Raw genomic sequence first — 24,026 nt, 5'->3', positions numbered from 1 at the left:
CACAGGGTGATTGTCGTGAGGATAATAACAATCACTCTGAGTTAATGTTAGGTTGTCCTGAAGGGTGGTATATAAATCAATTGTTATTACTGCAGCCAAAATGCACCCCCCTCCAAGAGCAAGAGTTTCCTTTCAGGAGAATATGTGCTGTTTTTAAAATTAAAAAACACATACATGAAAGAAGATATCTGGTACTTTATGGAAGAAAAAGTTTCCTTTGTCTGCTGTTCCTGCTGAGAAAATTAAGGAGGGCATACATAATGGTTTTTGAGCTTCACCTCATCACTGAGATTGCAATGTCCTTAAATGTGTGCAGCATAATAAAAAAGAAATGACAAAATTGTACTAGCTGTATTTCTAAAACCCAGAGGGAGGGAGAGAAAAGGTATAAATCTCGCATTGCCCTAAACTGAAGCAACTGTTTTAACTGTCTGAGGATGGATAAAACTGCCCTGTTCTTCTTGCTTTTGTATGTTATGATCCTTTTTTGTTTCACCTATTTTTGTTACTGGTGTTCCCAGTTTGTTTGTTTTTTCATTTATGCTATTTGTACATATCTGATGCAAAGATAACATTAAAATTTTAATGAAAAAAGATCAGAAACACTGTGAAACAGAAACAGTTTGATTTATACATGGAAATATGAAAACTGATTTTTTTTTTTTAAATCAACAGTTTGGCTGTCAAAATTTGTATTATCCCTAACAGCCTCATTTTTTTTTCCAAATTTTGCAAGTTGATTGATGTGTGTGTGAAGTTATGGGGATATATTTCTAAATATTTTTAAGAGCTCTAGAACTGTTTAGATTTCTTGCTTTGCTGGGAAGAAGAGTACCTGGTATCATGTAAGTCCAAACATATAACTAGGGGGTTAAACAGCATGTATAATTTTGACGTTGAAGAAATGGGACTAGTTGCTGAAACATATGACTATAAACTATGCCAGTACTGCCCTCTGTTGTCCACTTTATATGTTCAATATTTGAATTCACCTAGATTTTTGTAATCAGAAAATGTGGCCTTATATGCATCACCTTTCTGTGTTTTCCTGTAAGAGCTGCACATTTCCCTGCTTTGTGCTTGCTTCATTTTGCTGTCAGAAAACCTAGGAGTAAACAAGACTATGACACACAAACCTTTTCAATAAATTAAGGCCTACTAGGCAACTTATTCCAGAGTTCGGCAAGAAAAAAAAAGATAAAACAGGCTCCGTGTAAGGTTATTCCTCATCAGCACACATCACATGCTTAGATACATTCACTACTCTGTCTTAAATAAGGATAGCAAGTGCTACCCAATTGTGTCTTCTAGTTGTTAACTCATGTGTTTGTCATTTGAAGGGGGCTTATCTGATACACATGTGAACAATATGCTTAGAATGGCTAACTCTATGTTCTTTTATAAGTAACTTCATTAGTCATTGTATATAAATGTGACAGTATAAATTCTATCCCTGAAGAAGAGACTTGCTTGGAACATAAGTTTCCTGGGCAGTTAAACCAATTATTGTATCCATAATCGAGAAGCAACAGTACATAACTGGAGGTCTGTGCTTGACTTGGGGGATCTCAAATTGTGTGACTTTTACTACAAAGGCTACCCTGACCTATGCAGCATGTCTGCGGCAACTTGATGACAAAAAACTCCTGGTATGGTAAAGCATAAGATTTTGTTATGGAAATCCTAGAGATTTCTTGGAGTTTTAAGTGGTTTCTGAATTATTTGTCACTGATGAATGAATGCATCAATAGCTTCTATGTGGGAAGTAATACGCTACTAATACAAACTTATCTGCTGGCTTTATAATATGTTATAAAGCAGAGATTTATTTATTTGATATATTTCTAGACTGCCTTTCTTTAAAAGCTCAAAACACTTTCCAAACATAAAACATCACATGCAATAAATAATGGAAAGATCATGCCAATAATAAGAGTGCCAGTATAAAAACAACACTCAGCCAAAAGCTGTTCTTTTTTTAAAAAAAAATCTTGCATTTTGTAAAAAAAGGAAACCCTAAGGCAGATATGCTTTTTTAGCTCCTCTGGACAGACTTTATGGTTTCAGCTGGCATTTTTGGCCTATATGAAACTTGTGATAATTTATATTGGATAACCAGCTGAAGAGGAAGAGAAAGCCATCTGGGAATCTCACTCCATAAATGTTTTATGTAATAGTTTTATCTAAATTACATGGAATTAAGTAATACATTCTAAGCTGAAAATCTTATAATGCTTTCAAAAGACCGGATTTATAAACAGGGGAATAAACTGAGGTATTTTGTATCATGAGTAGATAAAAGAAAGACCTTTCAGGTTTCTGCTCCAACTATATGAATATAGTCTTTTAAGAATAGGAAACCAAATTTACTCTTGGGGTTTAATCATCAGTTTTAGGAGAGTTACATAAAAGATTTTGCTTGATCCAGCATTTCATCATGCCTAACAGCTCCAAAAATGGTTCCTGAAGAGGGTAAGACCTGTGACTATCAGAAAATATCCCTCCCCAACCAAAAGCCACAGTCTCAATCCAAATTGTCTCATGAGAAGTTTTTCTAAAGTTAAATAAAGTGTAGAAAGGTCCAGTCATGGACTCCTAATAGAATGTGCAGTTTGGCCTTTAGTGTATGCATGCACTTCTCAGCAGGAACAGCTCACAAAGGAAACTTTTTCTTCCATGAGTTACCACAGATATCTTCTTCCATGTATGTGTTTTTAATTTTAAAAACAGCACATATTCTCCTGAAAGGAAACTTGAAATGGAACTTTGATACATTAAATTGTGGTTGGAAAACACCAGCCAATTTCTTGGGTATGATAAGTAACAATTTTATTGATATATAAGGAAAAGCATCCCAACAATACAAGTAGTTTTATTTCAGATTGTTTATACTTGCTGTGTATGTAATTGAACCCATATTCAATTAACTTTTTGTTCTTGGGTTGTTCCATTTACTACATTTAAAAAATACCAAAAAGGAACCGTAATATATTTGAAATCATATACTTCAGTTAGTCCAGAAAGAGTACCTATGTTAGTTTGATATAATATATATTAACCTGTTGGCATGGTGTGGCAGTGAGCAACTATGGAGGCTGCAGGGAGTGGTGGTCTGTGGGAGGTGGACCCCTCCAGGACGGGACCCAAAGCAGCTGCCCTGCTTGTTCCATGCTTAAGGCTGCTTCTATGAATGCCATCCCCATTAGAACCAGTGTTAGCAATATCTTATAAAGCTGTAGCACTTGGCACTCTTTATTTCTAGGAACATAACCACAGTGTTAAAGGAGGTATTACTATACTTTACAGATCATGTTCAATGCTATATTTTTATATAGTATGCTATGGTATGATTGGCTTTGGAAAACGGATTAGAAGAATTCATGAAAAATTGCCACAAATATGGATGGAACCTTTAAATATTTAAACATGTTTCTGGGAGACATACATACAAGTTGCTTTCCTGTAAAAATGGAGCTACCTGGTTCAAAAGTAGTCCAACATATACTCGGGACTATCAAGTATAAATATCTCCATCATGCCTGAAAACATGAAGCTGCTTATACAGAGTCAGACCACTGAAAAATCAAGGTCAGTATTTACTACGACTGGTAGCAGCTCATTTAGCAGGCAAGTTGCTTCCATAAATTCAAGATGCTTTCCAAGGTGCTGTTGAAGAGTCGGCTTACATACTTACAGGGATACACGTTTTGACCCAGGTCCCACCCACACATGACAACATCCTGTTTCCATTCCTAGAATTTCACACCCTACAAACTTCTGGTATTTTATATAATTTTATGTTTATAATCCAGCTTTTGGGATCACTTAATCCCCAATGAGGGCAATGCCTGGAATCAGGGATGCCACTCCACATTTACTTTGCTTGTTTAGAATAGAATAGAATAGAATAGAATAGAATAGAATAGAATAGAATAGAATATGGAACAGACATGCTTTTAACTGTCTTTGACAGGAACAGCACCCGAACCTCACTTTATTTTCAAAATACCTGAAGTCCTTAACCTGCAGACCTTCCAATCACCCTCTGTCAGTTGGCTAGTAGTTAAACTGCCAAACTCCTCCCCCACAACTTTCCAATTCACCATTTGAAAGTGATTGACTGAGGCTCCAGGAAGGCAGAACTTGAACCTGTCTGTCACACTCCTCCCCCTTTCAAATTTAGACTTTTGCCTAATACTCAGGGGTATTTTTAGTGCTGATATCCTACTATATAAAAGGCTAACCATGTTCCAGACAACTCACTTCCTACCCTGGTGTGCCTTCAGAGGGCGCTGCTGTGGAGGGAAGCCCAGAAAAGGCAGCCCGTCCCTCCAAGAGTGTGCCACAGCGGGAAGCCCAGGCCGAGATCAGGCACAGAGCAGGTGGCAATGCCTTCACCCAGCTGGGATCAGGAGCGGAGCAGGTAGCAATGCCTGTCCCCCGACTTCACCCAGCTGGCAGCAGTCCCTGCCCCCCTTCACCTGGCCAGAATCAGGCATGGAGCAGGAGGCAATGCCTGTCCCCCTTAATCCAGATGGGATAAGTAGCGGAGCAGGTGGCAATGCCCGCCCCCTCGTCCCCTGGCTGGGATCAGGAGTGGAGCAGGTTGCAATGTCTGCCCCCCACCTTCACCTGGCTGCAATCAGTCACGAAGGAGTGGGTAACGGCTGCCTGGCTTCCCGTCCCTTTTTAGAGCCCATTGTATTTTTTCCCACAACAGACTTTGTTACTAGTTAATAATAATAACCAGTATAAACCAGTTTATAACCAGTATAAACACTGTTAGAGAAAATAATCATGTATATTTGTATTAACCATCAAGCACACCTCGAATGCTTGAAACTGGATCCAAAAATGCAATCTGTGCACAGAGACTTATTAGAAACTTAGATACTTATTAGAAACAGATATCCTTACTGTCTGGGAATACATTCCAGAGGAAAATGCTAGTTTCTTCAACTAACCACAAAAATAGTATTATTGCCATTTGTTCTAACATACATAATGCGCAGGCTAGATTTACATTCTGCTTTCCCTTTGGCCCGCTCAGCACAGTTAACACATTTACTGCTGAACAAAGCAGTTGCAATAATTCAGTACAAATTCTCAACAAACGTAAGAATCATTATATGAAAAATGATGGTAAATGAGTTTGCTCATGTTTTCAATGGTAGCTGCAGGGTTAAAAAATGGAGGCTGGGTGGAGGCTTTCCTTCTACTGCTGCTAGCTGCTAGTCTTCTTTAGCTGAGCCATGCTAAATAATAATTTTAAACTACTAATGAAATCTAAGCTGTAATAAGTACACATACAAAATTGTATATATAGATATATAATAGGCATGTGCGTAATGAAAATCACAAGTCTTCTGCTGACTGGCTGACTGCAGCTTGACAGCCATTTTGGGAATTAGTAGAGAACTTGGCTGCTCAGAGAGAGATCTATTTGGGGGGGTCTGTAAAATCACCCCCCCCCCTTTGAAACTTAGAAAATCCTTAGAGGGAGGAATGTGCTCTGTGTGATTTGGGGGCTGTTTGCTGAAAAAACGGCTCACCCAGATCCTCCAGTCGGCCTCCCTCCCCTTTCCCATTGAAAAGAATGGCCACAAAAATCATGAGAATGGGGGGGAAAACCTTGATGAATTTCAACCCTGACCTGTTAACACTTCAACAAAAAGCTACCCAATCACGTTAAACATTTCACTCAGTGGCCCCAGATATGAAACTATAATGAATTTTTTCTAGATGCAAGTCCCTAATATATACACATACTACTGTGAACAATTAAAGCATTCAGTATATATTGCAATTTTTTAGTTATTTACGGGGAATATCCTGGTATAAATGTCATGAAGACTGCAGCTACTCCTTCTTGTTTTAGAAATAAGTAAGTGATAAAACTAAAATTTCTCATGCAAGCTGAATTTATAGCTGCTTTAATGTAATGTCCACAAAGGTAGCAGGACTTCTCTGAAGTATACATAATGCAAAAAGGGAGGGGCAATTAATGTCTGTGTCTTCTGTGCATCCTGTGTCCTGCTCCGGCGTGCATCCTGTGTCCTGCTCCGGCGTGCAGCCTACCTTTTCTCCTCTTGTTTGCTGCATTACTATTTCCTGCACGTTCAAAAAACATGAAATCCTGTAAAAACAAGAAAATAGTTAAAATACTTCGCTCAAAATTCAAATACCTTTTCATACATATTTTACAACTCATTCTCATCCTAACACCACAAACTGAAGGTCAAGATAGAACTTGACCCACTTATATACAACAATTGCCTATGGATTTTTAGACGTTTTATAGGAACTTATACCCTTTAAAGTTATACCCTTTAAAGTTCACTGAAGTCAATGAGCTTAGAAGGGTGTATCTCTTCTTCAAATTGTGCTGTAAGTGTCTGCGTTGATCTCTAACAAGGGACTCCTGTGATGTGTGTCTCAGTTCTGCACCTTCGACTGTAAAAATATCCTTTATGGTTTCTTCACACATATTGGGAGTGAACAAGCCTCTTCCAGACACTGGTGAAAAAAAGAACAATCTGAAGAGACAGAGTGGTCCTCAGCAGGCTGCCAGAGGAGCTGTTTCGTATGACAATCTTTATACTAAACATGGAGATTACAATCCATCCCAACTAGCCATCAACTCTTCCACTTGTTCAGACATTGCACAGAAACTGTCTGAATATGGGGTTGCCAAGTTCCATAAAAAGGTAGGGATGAGCTATGAGTGAGTTCTGGAAAGGATAGTTTGCCAGATTTTCAGGAGGGGAGAACAATGGAGAACTGGTTCAGAACAGTAGGCAGCAGGGGGTTCTGCAGTGGCTCGGGGTTGAAGGTGCGCCCAGACCATCCTCTGCTTCTGCACAGTGAATCATTACATAATACTGTAAGTTTAAGTGACTGCAGTCTTGGGCATTGCACTTACAAACAGGAAACAGGACCCAATTATCATTGCTTTCATTTTAATATCAAGATCCACTGGGAACTGGATTGCAAAGTTGCTAGCGTCCGTAGAAGCCTCCCTCACATAGCCAGTCCATTGTCTTGAAATTCGTCCAACTGCAGATTTCCCATCTAGTGCCTTCACCTGATTTTAAATACATACAAAAAAAGAAGTGTGAGTGCAAACATAAGTTTATTGATTCAAACGTATTCTGTGGCACTGGCATCTACGTATGTGGCAGAGACAGCATCTCAGCAAGCATCAGCATATTATATAGCTCAGAAAATGAAAGTGTTTCTCCTGTACCAAGGGCTGGTTCATGTAAGTTCATATGTAGCCAGGTAGCGATGGATACAATTTGTAGGCTCTAATTTGGTCTTTGTATTTCACTTTTTTTGTTTGGAGGGTTTCCTCCTTTTGCAGGGAATACAACAATAATGTGTATGGCAGGTGCAATAACGTGAATGGCTTTGGATAATTTTGCATTTTCAGAAGACTTTTCATGGTTCTCAAGCAAAAATAGCAAAGAAACTTTGAGACTTCTCACCAAATAACTAACAAATATCTTATAGGAACTTTTGTAGACTAAAAGAATGAAAAAGGGCAATGAAAATACTACCTGTTAATATATACCCATGTAGAGTACACCAATGTGGAACAGAACTGTTTGTGAGTTAAAATAACACACATACAAGAAAAGATACCAAATAATGACTTAACAAGATTTGATCATAAGAGACTGATAAACAGTTACTACGTTACAACTGGAGTCATACAAACCAAAATGCAACTGATAATGGATGGCAGGCCTGAATCCTCTGTCAAGAAGTAGTATCTGCCCCCCACCGCACCCCACCCAGGGAGGAAGCACTCCTTTTTAAAAAGACAGAGTCTCTTTTGTCTGTCTGCATTAATTACTAATCCAAAGGTATGGAGATTACTCTCTCCAACAGTCAATCTCTTACAGTCAAACAGCCTCTCTGACTAAAGAGGGTCACATCTACATTTCCATATCATATGCATAGTGTTTCGTAATCGTTACCACCTTTTCCGCGTGTTTACTAGGACCGCAGTTTTTCTAGAGTTTTCTTCTGCTGCAGGTTGACAGAACTGTTTTCTTCCATTCTTTGGCATATGAATTCTTAAAGCACTCTCAAGAATCCTCCTATCTATATCCAGTCCCTCCCCTGAAGCTCTTTCCCTTTCAGTTCAGCCACAGAAGCCTCCTTGCAAAACAAGCTGAATACAATCACACATGTGCTAAGTAAAAAAACCCCAAAAACTTAAAGGGAGGCAGGCTATTTTAGGCTACAATGACGAAAGTGCCCAACCTCCCCTCCAAAACCGTTTTGGTTTGTTACTGTTTAGAGGCTGTCCTGTGACCTCACAGCGCAAGGTAAGTGCTTGTGGGGAGTGTGCATGGAGGATGAGTTGTAGGAGCAACTCAACAAAACACACAGCTAAACTGGAAAAAGGGTGGGAACAACAGGGTCTGTGGAAACAGCCTAAATCTCACACAGTAAATTGACACACGTCTTCATTCTTAGCAACACAGGGCCGAACTATACTATGTTTTTGAAGCAGTTGGGGATATGTTCCTCAGACCCAGTTTGCTGCCTTTTTCATATCTAGTACTCACACAGGGCCCCCATGAAACATGCTTTCAAGCCATTCGCAGCATAAAATTGCAATTCAGCAGACACAGGACAGAAGTGGAGCTGCCCTCATTCTGATCTATCAGAATGAGTTGGTACATAAGGCCCTTTAGGTCCTTACTCAATGTGTTTCAACACATTGTCTTGAGCTTCATTATCAGTTGCAATTCAGCCATCACGTATCAGCAATGCCCTTCCACTCTCTACACTGGACAAACTGGCCAGTCCCTTCAACAAAGAATTAATGGATGTAAGTCTGACATCAGAAACCAAAACATTCAAAACCAGTGGGGGAACATTTTTAACCTTCCAGGACATTCAGTTGCTGACCTAAAAGTAGCAGTTATCCTGCAGCGGAATTTCAAAGGGATATTAGAAAGAGAGACTGCTGAATTGCAACTGATAACGAAGCTCAAGACAATGCATCGACCTGGACTGAATAGAGACCTAGGCTTCTGGTCTCATTACCAATGCTGATTTCTGCATACCTCACCATATCCAATCATGCCTGTTATTGTCATTAATTGGCTATTGCCATTTGGCTTCTGTAATCACTCTACTCTCCAAGATATAAGGACAGATGGACTCACATTCTAGCTGTATCTGAAGAAGAGAGCTGTGACTCACAAAAGCTCATACCCTACCACAAATTTTGTTAGTCTTATAGATGCTACTGGACTCTTGCTCTTTTCTACTGCCACAGACAGACTAACACAGCTACCCATCTTGATTTATCTCAAACCATTCCAGTTTATGTAGTTCTGAGATCTCGTCTGGATCACTGGCTCCTAAGAACACAGTGGAAGCTCTCGAAATGAACCTTCCGACAGAATGGGTCATATAATCTCTCTGTTTTCTCCCTTCTTTCCCTTCACAGTTCCTCCCTTCTCTTCTGAGAACCACTTTGAACTCTCTTTCAAATTGTTTGTGTTTATTTTGGATATTTAGTATTTAGTACTACTTAGGTGTTTGATATTATTCTAACTAATAATCCCTTTATTCCACTGAAGTAAGCTATAACTATTTTTCTAATATATCCAAATTGCAGCTCTCCTTCAAACCTGAAGCCTGCCCCTTGAGGTCCAATTTGAATACATTTCGTTATTTAGGTGTTAAAATCTAAATCAGCAGCATCTGCTAGGATAAGCACGAGAGATGACAGATGATATATTTCTTTCATACGTTTAACTACTTTGTGTGAAACCTGGATCCTGTATGGGAGTCTAGGCCCATTCACACAGAATATCTAACATTCATTTGTAGTGGCCACCCACAGTAACAACATTCAGAGAAAATAACTAGCTGAGAAACAACAATGCAAGAATGTACTTACCTCAAAATGAATATCCTCACAACAGCGGCATGGCACACAAGGTGCAACAATTTTAAGCATATCCTCTCGGGCCTCATTCTGGATAATAAATTTAGGCAGACAAGGGTGCCACTTCTGTTTCACATAGCCAATGACTGTGCCTGGTGGGGCTTGAACCTCAAGCTTCAAGAAAAAAAATAAAGCACAATTAAGATGAAGCGTATTCTTACAGTTTTTCTAGTGCAAGCAAAGACTTAAAGGGCTCATAAGCAAAGAGTTCTGCATTAACATAAATGGAAGAGATAAGACTGAGAAGGCAACCTGCTAGCAGCCAGTGCTAAAAAGATCATGATTTATGTTAATGAAACCTTTGAGAAGTGGATTATGAGGAACAATTTGAATATGACTTCATGGACAAGCAACACAGGACATCCTTGTACCTGTGACCTTAAAAGTCAAACACCTTTTGTCCAAATGGAAAGTTTTGTATTCGTGTTCTCCATGTCACCTCAGTTCCTAGAACGTATCAATGTTCTGAAGATTCATGAGCTCGTAATGATCTTGTGCCTTATATGACAGCCACTACTAGAAGGAACTTCAAAATCAAAACTAAAATACTATACATTTTTAGTTGAGTGTAAGTCACAGTGAAGTTGATAATAACTTAGTTACAAAAATCATACACATTGAAAGACTTGGCTTCTTGACAGAGGTCCTGCTGTCTCCCCCCTCCCCCCGCAGCTCAGTATATGGATTATAAATAAAAAACTGGAGAACTGCCATCTTGCATATATTTAGTATTATTTACTATAGGATAGTTATTCCTTCAAAACCTATAACAACCTTGTTGGTTTCACAGTTTTTGTAGTTACAAGAGCCAACTTTTCTTTTCTTTTTAAATAAGATTTTATTAATACCATAATACATTCATAAGAACAAGAACAACTAAAGTGATGTGCAAAAGCCATTAACAACCATACATCTGATAACTGTTTTCTCAAGAAAGGGTAGACTGAGGTCCATAAAGAAGGTATTCAGAGTGGTTCCTATGAATTATTTAAATAAATCTTGACCAAGAAGAATTATAAATCCAGATTAATAATCGTTTGGTATGGAAGCTTTGTTAATAACAGGTCATTATTTGACAGAAAGTCCAGAAATGGTTTCCATTTTGCATAGAAATTGGTTGTGCAGTGTGGCTTTTCCCTTTGTTGCAATCTATCGGTTATTTTCTCCATAATTAGTTGCTCCTAGATTTTGTTATACCAAGTATTCAAATTAGGAGACTTATGAGACTTCTAGTTAAGGGCTATAGAGGTTTTTGCCACAACCAGCAACGATGAAATTAACTGTTGCCTGATAGTTGGAAGTTCTCAATCTTTACAAATATTTAAGAATATTAATTCTGGCTGTAATGGTATATTATATGATGTAATCGCTGGATTGTATCCCAAAAGTCTGCTATACATGGACATTGCCACCAGCAATGTAAGAAGATACCAATCTCTGCATTTTTCCAAGAGCCAACTTTTCTGATGAAGAGAGGTGTGGTTCTCAAAAGCTTATGCTACAATAAAGTTGGTTAGTCTTAAAGATGCTACTAGACTCTTAACACAGTAGCACAGGTTGCCTTTGCCATGATATTGGAATTTCAGTCATTTGCCTTCACACTAGCAAATTAACTCTAGTAGGAATATACCTATCATGTATAATGCTGCCCTCGTGTTATCAGTCTCTGCAACCAACATCCCTAGTGCTTACTTGAGAGTCTGGTGAAACATGACGACTCCATGTGATACATACTAGGGTTTTGTATTCTGGAATCCCCCAGCTGAAAATATGCACGAAAATCATGGTTTTTGGTCATTACCATTGTTTTCCAGAACGGTTACATAAATCCAGGATTCTTATGCATTATGAAAAATGTCCCCCTCCGCCAAAAAGTGTAGGTGTTTTTGTGTTTAGGTGCACACCATCAAGCAGCAGGAGGTGATTTGTTTTTCTTTGATTCTCTAAATTTCTCCATGCAGAGTTCTGATGTAGGTGGCTCCCAGGCTGTGCAAGGCAGGTGCAAGCCAGGCCGAGGGTCTAACAGAGCTGCAGTTCTAGCTTGCTCCTTCTCCTTCCCTCTCTACTTTGTACGGGTGGGACCCATTTTTCTCCAGCAGGTAGGATGGCCAAGGAACCTTGTTTAGGGGCCCTAAGAATTAGTCCCCTTGGTCCAACTTGCTTGAATTACGGGTGCTCTTCTGCGGACCGGCTGCACTAGATTATTCCTATTTTGCAAACACAGAATACAAAAGTACCCTCTATGTGTATAGTGGAAATCTCTGTCCTCCCAGATTCCGTCTTGCAGCTTCTGTTTCCTCCTTGTCTGGCACATCCCCTAGGCTTTTCCAGTCAAGACAGGAAGGGCAGTCAACAAACACAAAACCATCTTTCCAGCAGACAGGTCTTTTAAAACATACTTTGGCACACAAAACTAGAGTGGTTCTGCTTGGGGTAAATAATGCATCACCATTCTAAAAAAAAATATTTGCATTATAGAGTGGTAGATAAGACATGCCTTATTCATTTTGCCCACAAAATCATAACTTGGCTTCTGCCCAGGATGAATACTTTGGAATTAAAAATTACAATGTATTTCATAAAGACAAAAACACATCTTAGCTAAAAATGTTTTCACAGAAGAAAAAAAGTAAAGGAAATGGGAAATACATGGCTGCATGTGTATGCAGAAGTATGTACTTGGGAATGTCTGCAATGGTACATATATTTATTAAAACAGCCTGCTTGATATTGCAAGCAGAGCCTCCCATCAGAAAAGATATACAAAGCTTATAAGTGATGGTTGGCCTCTACATAGTGCAAATGAGATGCAGATGTTTCCTTCCTACCCCCAGCATCCAGCTGTGAGGTTGAAAAGGCAAGAAGAAGGGCTGGAGGATTCTTGTGGCTAAAAGGATTTCAAGATGAACGGATGTAGAAAGATGATATAAATGGGTGAAATTGCCCTCCATCATGTCTCTCCTATACCAGTAAACCTCTTGCACCAGAAGAAGTCTTCTTGTGCAGATGGAAGGCATGTAGCACAGAATATTAAATAATTCATACCAATCAGGAGAATCCTCACAGAAAAAACACTCAAGTAATAGAAACAACATGAATCAAAATGTAAAGGAGCCTTGACTAGCAAACAAAACTTCTATGAAATATCATAAGAGAGTTTCTCAAAAGTCTTGAGCATTAGAAAAATATGTAAGGGGGAAATAATAAAACATCAGCTCAAGGATAGAAAAACAGTTTACCTCTTGCAAACAGCAAATGCAAGGACAGCAACAACAGGTACACTGAAAATTTCTTGTCACTTCTACGACTGCTTGGCCCGCACTGTCAAAGAGCTTGATGGTGAATGGCCGTGATGGGCCATAACAGTTTACAGTAAAGTCATCATTTTCTTCAGCTGCAAAATACACCCATTGCCCCAAAGTGTTCTTGATGTCATATCTGTTGCAAGTTTCAAAGCCTGTTATCACTGCAAAGGAAGCAATATATATATATTCATTTGTTGGAGGCAAAGGCTTGATACAAAAAACAACAAAACACATGAAAATCTTAGAAGAAAATTTAGACTTTTACCTGTCCAAGTTTCCTACTGATTAGACAATGAAAATATATAGCTAAGCAGAGGTTTAAAACCCTATCTGACTTTTAAAGCTCCCAATTACCTGATTAGGAATCATAACGAGAGGTGACTATTGCTTTGTCTCAATAGAAGTAGGAAGGCACAGCAAAAAAAAAAAAAAAAGATGAGAGCAAATGAGACAAACACCAGTACAAGCAGAAAAGTCCAGTTGACAGGCAGCCCAGAAACCCACAAAGCTAGAAATTGCCCTCAGCATTTTGAACAGAAAGAAAAATGCAATTTAGCAAGACACAACACATTATTGGAGAGATAAACCAAGCAGCTTATTTTTTACAGCTCCATATTAAAAGCCTTTAGAGGGGATACAGTATCTCAGTGACTGGGGACCTCTTTATGAAGAGGTAAGTTTACAAGCTGAAACCTTGCTGAACATCACTTTACAAACATGTATTCTTTATTTAAAGAACTGACTGGAATATTTATATGTTCTTCCTTGATACTTCCAATACTTCCTGGAATGAGAAGAATCCCCTTTTTGAGGGATTCTCTTTTGTAGCTGGAGTCCATTTGGATATTACATCCTAATGACCTTCAAGATGCATGCTAGCCAACCAGGGTGTTTCGAAGTCACCATTAGAGCTAGGAAACTTCTCCCTCAAAGCATAACAGACAGAGCTAGATTTGAGGACTGCAGCTACTCTTGCTGGGTTTCCTGTCCTCACAGTTTACACATGCAGCAGAACAGAGGTCACCAATTCAGGCTGCAGGAGGGGGCATTTCATAAAGTTCGAAAGGGGCAGGGAGAGTAGAAAGAAGTAAATGTTCCTGCGAACTTATCACCAAATAGCATTGTTTGGGTGCCAGGGCAGCTCAGGAACAACAATTTAGTCTTGAACTGGATTCAATTTAATATGTAATTTATTTATAAAATTAATTACTGCAATTCATGGTTTGTCCACAGGTTCATGTGGATTTTAAAAAGGAATAGCTAAATTTGTGGAGGAAAAAGCTATAAACAGATATTAGCTATTATAGTTAAATCATACTTGTGCATACAGAAGAAGTGATTTTCACAATGGCGAAAGCTGGAGACAACAGCAGGAAAAAGCTCTCATGTTTGTACCTTTCTTAGAAGTCCTCAAAGCCTTTTTATTGGCCACAACTGGAAACAGAAGGCTTGTCCCACAAGAAGGCCAGAGTGGTGGTCAAGAGCAAGCATTCAATAACGGGGCGGGGGGGGGATCCTCAAGTCCCTGGATAACAGGAGCCACCAACAGTACCTCTGAACTAACCCTCAGCTGAGACAGTAAGGAAGCAAGTCTCCAGCCCTACCAGGTATTAAACAAGGTCAGCCTTGCAAGGTAGGATGTCTGCAGGTTGCATTCCACAAAACAATTACTTGCTAGCTGTAGCCAAATTGGCCTGGATTGAAGCTCCAACCTCCGCAAAATACCACAGTAGAATAATTAATAAGCTTTATTAGAAGAGAATGGGAAATTACAAACATAGAAGTTGTGCAAAACAGGAAACAAAATAACACAACGATATACATATTCTAAAATACAATACACGCTTTGGTCCTCTGACACAGATGTTACGTTGTCAGACTAGAAGCACAAAGGTCCAAGTTGAATTCCCAAGTCCAAAATCCCAGCACAAGAGTCCTGCCTGGATTGACACCTAGCCTAGCAGTCAGATTCAAAAGCACAGAATGGCATGCAAGCAATCTGAACAAAAGCACGACCTGCACTAGAAGAAAGACCCTTGATGTATCCAGTCTGCTTCAGCATGGCCTGATCCTGACTAACCAATAAAGGTGTTGTTAGGTCTTGTGACCATGCTCCCCTGCAGCTGAGACATACTCACAATTACAGCAACTAGCTCTCACTCAGGGTTCCTTGCACTAATAAGCTGGAATGAAAGTGCAAGCCCTCCCTCCCAGCTTGGCTTTGAAGCTCTGATCTCAGCTGCACCTGCGTGCTTAAGGTCCATCTCTTACCTATCACTCTGGGAACTGCCCAGTGACTGTACTTTCCAGAGACAGCCTAACCAGGCCCAGAAACCTGCACTAGAGATCTCAAAAGCCAAGAATAGACCAGTTTCTTGAAAATTTGTCTGAACTGGCATGAAAATTCTCATGTTCTTATGCTTTTCTGTGAGAACATTCAGCATGGGCATTGACAATCTCATTGTCAAAAAGCACTTGTCTTGCTGAAATTAAAACTCTCACCTTCCTTGCTTGCTTTAGCTATGTGAAGTCTGGATTATTAAATCTTATCCCTTTTCTTACATATGCTCTCGGCATTATACCCACTGGCCTCCTCACTTGACACACTTTTATTGGAGGAATGGGATGTATTTGTGTGAAACATCCACCTTTAGCACAGGGATAATTTTTCTGCGGCCTTCAGAATGATCTCAACAGTTATCCTAATCTAGGGAAATAAGCATGACTGAGAGCTGCAGTGGAAGAGTCACAACTTTTCAAAATGCAAAATAGAAATAGTCAAAAGAAGTTATCGCTGCACACATAAAGCATTTTTCATATAGCCTTTGGTAATGCCTTCTAGGCATAGGAATAAGGAGGCAGCATAGTTTTAAACAGCATCAGAGTTTACTAAATCAAGTTCTTTCTCTGTGGGGGCACCACAGTAACCACAATTAAAATCCTGGAATGGAGTATGGCCATATAAAAACGTGACCCAGATTAAAGGAAGAGACTTATGACAAACACCACACCTTCTACCATACAATTCTCCCCTTTTCCCCTGAACTGCAGGAAGTTGCTGATCTGGAACTCAGCTTTTACAGTACTGCAAGACCATGAGGCTGTGCCATGCTCTGAAACACGTTAACATTGGAAGCTTATTTGACTCCGATGCCATTTTAAAAGCACATTAGAACTCTGGTTCTCTGGAAAGTGTCAGCTGTTCCTTAAATACTGCTAGGCTTGCCATCACTCCACCTGGGGTGGGGGAAACCCTGCCACCACCTGCTGCCCCCTGGCCTCACTCACCTGGCTGGCAGGGGAGGGCATGGGGATGGGCAGAAGTACATGTACGTGCTCCCCCTTCACAGAGGAATCCTGGTACATGCTGAAATGGAGTGAAAACTGCCCCACTGGAGGCAGTTTTCACTCAGCTCCAGTTCAGCACTCAGCGGGATTCTTCTGTGAAGGGGGAGAATGGGAGCGCATGCGTTGCATGCATTCACAGGAGATTAGTACCTCGCTGTCCCCCGCTCCCCTGCTTGTTCCCCTACTTTATACCTCACCTTTCCTCCCCAATGGGGACCCAAAGAGACTTCCATCATTCTCCTCTCCTTTTTATCCTCACAACAAACCTATGAGGTAGGTTTGGCTGAGAGGATGCAAGTGGCCCAGGTCACCCAGCGAGCTTCCATGGCAGAGCGGGGATTCAGACCTGGGTTTCCCAGATCTTCCTCTGCAACTCTACCCACTACACCATATTGGCTCTTTCCACCATATTGGCTGTAATTGGCAATGATAGGGATTGAACTTCTACAGTCTAACAAGTCACTCTGTATTATGGATTGCACTATCAAAAATAATGTGAAGCAAACTTCTGCAATCAAAATACAAGTTTTTCAATTTAGCTATGGCCCTTCCCCTAAAATTTATGTTTTTAAGATAATAAAATTAATATCTTAGGAGAGAAAACCATTATTTATAGGAAGCATATAAAGTACATTAATATTCAACATCGCCACCGTATTCTTGAATAAATGAGGCATCTACCAGTACATTATCAACTAAGCACATAATATATAGAAGATGAAAATGAGCAATGCTTTGGTGAAAACCAGTAACACTTCCCACTGTGTTAATAGTAAGTATACATTTCATAGATCCACTAGTAAGGGCACCCATAATTTACAATTCAGAGCCACAAACAATTGAAAATTCCCAGCATGCCCAATAACAATTCAAGTAACGTAACAAAATACATACTTTCCATCAGTTCAATCTGCTGTTGAATTAATATCTGATCAATCTGTTGCAATAGTTAAACAAAAAGACTGTTAAATTGGAAATGCATTAGAAAATAATTACACAAATAAATGAAATGACTCAGTAGACTTCCATGCTTCTCATCAAATGGATTACTCTAACACTTTGTCTATATATTCTACATTAACAGGCCATCAGTTCAAACAATGAACTTTACCATTCAGAGAAGCAACTGTAAGTTGTTCACATTATGCCTATTGCAAAGATGATAAAAGAACCCCAAGACATGTCTCAGTGTATTAATACCTGCATTTATTAATATGCTGTATGTGAGGAGAGGTGGCTCAGAGATCACAATTCTGGGCACTCTACAACATTCACTCATCAACAATAGCATTTTGGGGGAAGGAAAGAATGGACTTTAAAAAAACTTTCATTTTCTGTGGATGGTATGGATTCACTGTCTGGTCAATAAATACTAGACCAAGAAGAATGTTATCGGAGGGAACAAGTTGGAGGCATAACAATGAAATCATTTGGACCTTTTCCCCTGACTCCAGTTTCCCCCTCCAGGATATAATTGTTATAAAACCCCTATATCCCAGCAGTGGTACGTGTAACATTGGTTGAGAACCACTGTATGAGATAACCAGATACCTGTGCATGAAGATTGCAACCAGCTACTAGCACTGATGAAGAGGTAAAATTTAAACTGAAGAGCCAATTGCCTATTCAGCATTTATTTCTTCAAGGAAATATCAGGCTTTTGTTCATGTGGTTTCAGGGGCCACTGATATATTAACTACTATGTTGCTTTCTCAACAGAGGATAAACTGAAAAGAAAAGGTACCTGGCTTAAATATTCTAATCCAGGAGGACATTTGGGAGGCACAGGTGGTGCTGGCATCCAAACTACACTGCCAGGCGCATTAGGCTGACCTTCAACTAGTTGGGCTGAAGTCACTTGTCCTAGAGGGAAATGAAAGCACAAAACCCCCAAACACACATAAGTAAACAATTACAGTTAGAATAAAAGCCATCTGCCAACAATCTCATCTCAATTGTTTGGTTGGCCTGGTTTTACTCTAGATATCTCATTATGCCAATATACAACGTTTCGACTCAGTAAGTGTAGTTTTTCTGGATTTTTTCCCTTTCTACATTCTTGGAACGTGGAATTGTAGAACTTTGGACAAGGGTATGAGGAACACAAGTTCAAATCATTCAGCTATTACTTTGGGCCACTTCTAACCTTAATCTATTTTGCAAGGCAATTATAAGGCAAACATGCTTCCTGGAGAAAGAGTGGCTTAATATGTAACCAGGGCTCATTTCGAGGGGGAACACACCAGAATGGTGTTCAGGCAGTTCCCCCAAGTCAGGTGGCCCCGCCCACCTGACTTTATGGCTGTTTAGGCCTTGATTGGGGCCAAAATGGCCCGGACCGGGGCCATAACACCATGGATCGGGTCGGTGCCGGGTGGGGAAACCTTCTTCAGCCTGGCACCGACACGATCCCGGCTGTTTCGTCCGTGATCCAGGCTGAAATGGGGCCAAAAAGAACATCTTCAGCAATTTTGGGCCTGTTTCGGCCTGGATTGGGGCCGAAATGGCCCGGAACCAGTCGGTGCTGGGTGGAGGAAGCCTCCCCACTGGGCACAGACGCAGTCGGTGCCAGATCGGAGAACCCTCTCCACTTTGGGGCATTTTGGGCCGTTCTCTGCTGGATTTGGGCCCAAAACGGCTGAGATTGGGTCGATGCCAGGTGGGGGATGGCTCCCCCTCCCAGCACCGATCCAGTCCCAGCCATTTCAACCCTGACCCGGGCGGAAAAGGGGCCTAGAAAAGGGCCGAAATGGCCCTGATCGGGTCAGTGTCGGGTGAGGGAAGTCTCCCCCACAGGGCACCAAACCAGGCTGGGCCATTTCGGCCCCAATCTGGGCTGAAATGGGTCCTAAATGGCCATTTTCAGCCATTCTGGGCCCATTTCTTCCTGGATTGGGGCCATAATGGCCCAGATCGGGTCGGTGCCAGGCAGAGGAAGCCTCCTCACTGGGCACAGACCCGGTCGGTGCCAGATGGGAGAACCGTCTCCCACCTGGCACCAACTTGGTCCTGGCCGTTTTGGCCCCAATCCGGGCAGAAAAGGGCCATTTTTGGCCACTTTGGGCCCATTTCAGGGCCGAAGGAGCCTGGACTGGGGCCGAAATGGCCCAGATCGTGTCAGTGCCAGGGGGAAGCCTCGCCAACGGGCACAGGCCCGGTTAGTGCTGGATGGGGGATCCTTCTCCCACCTGACACCAACCCGGTCCCAGCCTTTTTGGCCCTGATCCGGATCGAAACGGGCCAAAAATGGCCATTTTGGCAATTTTGGGCCTGTTTCGGGGCTGAATGGGCCTGGATTGTGTCAGTGTCCAGCGAGGGAAGCTTTCCTCATCTGGAAGCGACCAGGCCCCGGTCGTTTCGGCCCCAATCCAAGCCCAAAAGAACCATTTTTGTCTTTTTTGGGCCCAGATCAGGGACAAAACAGCACGGACTGGGTCAGTGCCAGGCAGGGGAGAGTTCCCCCACCCGGCTCTGATCCGATCTGGGCTCTTTCAGTCCTGATCTGGGCCTGAAAGGCCCAAAATGGCCACTTTGGGCCATTTTCTGCTGGAATCGGGGCCAGAATGACCGAGATCAGGTTGGTGCCAGGTGGGGGAACTCTCCCCTGCCTGGCACTGACCTGGTCCTGGCTGTTCGGCCCTGATCTGGACCCAAACGGGGCCAAAATGGCCATTTTTGGCCTTTTGGGGCCCTTTTCGGCCAGGATCAGGACTACAACCGCCAAGATTGGGTTGATGCCTGGCAGGGGACCCCTCCCCGGCCCAGCACTGACCCAATCTGGGCAACTTTGGGCCCAATCCAGGCAAAAACATGCCTAAAATGTTCATTTTGAGCCATTTTGGGCCTGTTTTGGCCTGGATTGGGGCCAAAAGTGTTGGAAATTGCAATGTCTCGTGTACTGCAGCAGCAAGAAGGGAAAGAGAGCCTTCAATGCAGAGGGCAGCAAGGATCACTTAGTTTAGATAGTGAGAGCAGCATCTCTCTTGTTTACTGGGTGTCATTTCCTTGTCTTGTCTCTTATTGAGCTAAACAGGGCAATACCCTGCTGCTTCTTTCTCCTGCCGTATCACTCTTCTACAAGACGTAGTCAGATAGTCAGGACCCTATCTCTATCTCTCTTCTTCACTCTCAAGTATGTATTTCTTAAAAAACTTTTTAGCCTCTTTAATCAGCACAGAGTAACTTCTCTGCTTTATTTGAACTCTGCCAACAGGGTTTCGGGCCCAGGCACACGCTTGCTGTATTTAGAGAGGCAATGGACTCTGCCGGAGCTCAGATAGCCGCAGGCAAAAGTGTAGCATGGCAGACAATAGAGGAAAGATGGCTGACCCCTGGGGAGCAAAGCAGGGGTTCTGGATCCACCAATCACTTATGCAAAGATAAAGAGTTATTTGATGAATTGAATCCACATTATGCGGGGCTCTTTGTAGTGGATGGTCAACCAATGGTTGCTCAAGGAAGAGGCCATGTAACTGTGTATTGTGCGCTACCCAGTGGCCAAGTTAGAGAAGCACAGATTGTTAACTGCCTTTATGTACCTCAGTTGAAAAGCAATCTCCTATCCATCCCAGCAATGGCTCAGGTTAGATACTGTGTTCAGAGGAAAGAAATGTCTTATTAGCAATGAAAGTAAACTGATTGCAAAAGGCACATTAAAGGATGGACTATATATGCTTGATTGCTCTGAAAGGGGAGTGAATTTAGTTAAAAGATGCAACCATAAGAACTGTTCTAAGCTCTTACATAGACACCTTGCGCCTGCCAACATGGATTATATATATCAACTTGAAAGGCAGAATCTGACTAATGATTTGCAAATGAGAAAATGTCCTGATACAGAGAAATGTGTTTGCTGTATTCAAGCCAAAGGCACCAGACCTTCTTTCACTAGGCAGAGTGAGAAGCAAACTACAAGACCACTAGAGCTGATTCACAGTGATGTCTGTGGACCAATGGGAACAGCAACACTCAGTGGAAGTAAGTACATTCTGACATTTACTGATGATTTTTCAAGATTTACTGTAACGTATCTGCTCAGAGAGAAGAGCCAAGTTCTGGAAAAATTCAAGCTGTACCTAGCAATGGTGCAGAACAGATTCCAGAGAAAACCACTGGCTATCCACACAGACAATGAAGGCAAGTATGTGGGGAAGGAGATGACAAGCTTCCTAGCAGCTGAAGGAATACAGCATCACCTGACCATGCCCTACACGCCCAAACTCAATGGGATAGCGGAAAGAATCGCTCTCTCAATAAAATGTGCAGAAGTATGCTCCAAGAAGCAGAGCTACCTCAAAAATATTGGGGAGAAGCTGTCAACACTGTTACCTATTTGCAGAACAGGCTGCCTACAAAGGGTGCAAGCAGCACACCATTTGAACTGTGGTACAACCACAAGCCCAATGTAAGACACCTAAGAGTGTTTGGATCCAAGGCCTACACTTACATTCCAAAGGAAAAGAGGTCCAAGATGGATCTCAGAACAGAAGGAGGCATATTTTTTGGATATGCACTGGAATGCAAAGGATACCGAATCCTCAACCCAGAGACAGACATGGTGAAGATTCACAGCATGGTATATATTGACAAAAGAGAGAAGGCAACCAAGCCAAACATCACAGAATCTACACCAAGAGAAGCTGATGCAGCACGGCAGCCAGAGACGGTGCAACTGTGTGACCTGACTGAGACATATGAGACATCTGCAGAGCCCACAGAAAGAGAAAGGGAAGCAGAGCCAAGTGTCAGATGCTCAGCCAGAACAAACAAAGGAGTTCCACGAAGGAAATTTTCCTACCTAGCAAAAACAGAAGCTGTTCCAGAACCTTGTAGCTGGGAAAACATAGAGGGAATGCCAGCAAGAGAAGCAGAGAAATGGAGAAAAGCTGCAAAGGAAGAAATTGACTCCCTGATCCAGAACAAGACATGGATTCTCACAGAACTATCATCTGGAAAGAGGATGGTAGGATGCAAATGGATCTTCAAAATCAAACTTGATGCAGATGGAGAAGTGCAGAGGTACAAAGCAAGACTAGTTGCAAAGGGATATTCCCAGAAGTATGGAGAAGACTATGATGAAACCTTTGCACCAGTAGTGAAACACACTTCAGCAAGAATACTACTGAGCATAGCAGCCGCAAGGAAGATGCATGTGGAGCATCTGGATGTGAAGACTGCTTTTCTACATGGAGAGCTGAAAGAAGATGTGTACATGACACAGTCTCCTGGACTTGAACAGTCCAAAGACAGAGGACTTGTATGCAAACTGCAGAAGAGCATTTATGTCGTGCACAGGACTGGGCACAGCAGTCAGGAGGCTCACTGGTACTGCAGGGCGGAACACAACAGGCAGGAGGTCAGTAGTCCAGAAGTCAGGTCAGGTGTCAGAGCCAATACGTCAGTCAGAGAGAGGAGCAGGCAGAAGAGTAGTCAGAAAGCAGGCCGGGGTCAAAATCCAATCCAGCAGCAGGGCAGGGCACAAGGCAAGGCAAGAGCGTCCAGGCGTAGAGCTCTGGTAGCAGGGAGTGGCGAGCTGAGTTGCTTCCACGCTTGGTTTCCTCGGCGTCTTCCTTTTATGCTGTCCTAATGAGGAACAGCTGTTGCCTCTCTCTCTAACAATTTAGTTCGGTGTTGCACCTGTAAACGGGCACTCCTTCGCCTATCCAACAGAGCTGACTTATCTCTATGTTTCCTCCTTTCAGCTGGCCCCAGGTGCTCAGGTTTCGCTTTTGCCCTGGGGGAGTCTTTGTCTCTTACAGCCTCTGTGGAGGTTTCCAGCTGTTCCTCATCCCTGACAGTCTCTGCAGAAGCTCCAGGCTGTTCTTGCTGAATTCCCCCTGGAGCAGCAGCAGTGGTTTCTGACTGCTCTTTCTCTCCAATAGCTTCTGCAGGGGCTTCTGGCTCTAGAGAAGACCCTTCTGGCCCTTCCTGCTCATCTTCTGAGGAGGATTCTGAAGCAATAGGTAAGATGGCCAGTCGAGGCTGGGGCTGACTCATGACACCATCCCCCCTCCAAAGGCCCCCGCCTCCCAAGGGTCCGGGTTTGCTGGGGTAGGCCCGATGGAACTGGCGGATGAGGCGGGGTGCATGGAGGTTCTCGGCCGGTTCCCACGACCTATCCTCTGGTCCGTAGCCCTTCCACCATTCCACCAGGTACTGCAGATGGCCCCGGTGCCAGCGAGAGTCCACGAGTCGTTGCACTTTGTACTCCTCCTGTCCGTCCACCAGGACCGGGGGAGGCGGCGGTACAGGTTCACGGAGGGGATGTGGCGGTGCCACCGGGGTGAGCAGGGAGCGATGGAACACAGGATGGATCCGGAGTGTCGACGGGAGCTCCAACCAGTAGGCCACAGGATTGATCTGGGCGGTAATTCGGTAGGGCCCGATGAACCGGTGGT

General features: G+C 42.2%; 1 protein-coding gene across 1 annotated transcript in view; it reads right to left on the bottom strand.

The window, feature by feature from the left end:
- Positions 1 to 2,812: 2,812 nt before the first annotated feature.
- The window catches only part of LOC129331867 (phospholipid scramblase 2-like), a 39,784-nt gene continuing 18,570 nt past the window's right edge, over positions 2,813 to 24,026 (bottom strand). Inside the window, exons 4-9 of the mRNA XM_054982493.1 lie at positions 18,374 to 18,492; positions 17,524 to 17,566; positions 13,216 to 13,442; positions 9,929 to 10,090; positions 6,923 to 7,084; positions 2,813 to 6,136 (exon numbers count right to left, since the gene is read on the bottom strand). Coding sequence (XP_054838468.1) covers positions 6,002 to 6,136; positions 6,923 to 7,084; positions 9,929 to 10,090; positions 13,216 to 13,442; positions 17,524 to 17,566; positions 18,374 to 18,492 — 848 coding nt within the window. The 3' untranslated portion in view covers positions 2,813 to 6,001. The remainder of the gene's footprint in view (positions 6,137 to 6,922; positions 7,085 to 9,928; positions 10,091 to 13,215; positions 13,443 to 17,523; positions 17,567 to 18,373; positions 18,493 to 24,026) is intronic.

Source organism: Eublepharis macularius, chromosome 6, assembly GCF_028583425.1.
Source record: "Eublepharis macularius isolate TG4126 chromosome 6, MPM_Emac_v1.0, whole genome shotgun sequence".
Taxonomy (NCBI): Eukaryota; Metazoa; Chordata; class Lepidosauria; order Squamata; family Eublepharidae; genus Eublepharis; species Eublepharis macularius.
The sequence above is the reverse complement of the archived record's forward strand: the minus strand, read 5'-3'. Positions and strand labels throughout refer to the sequence as shown.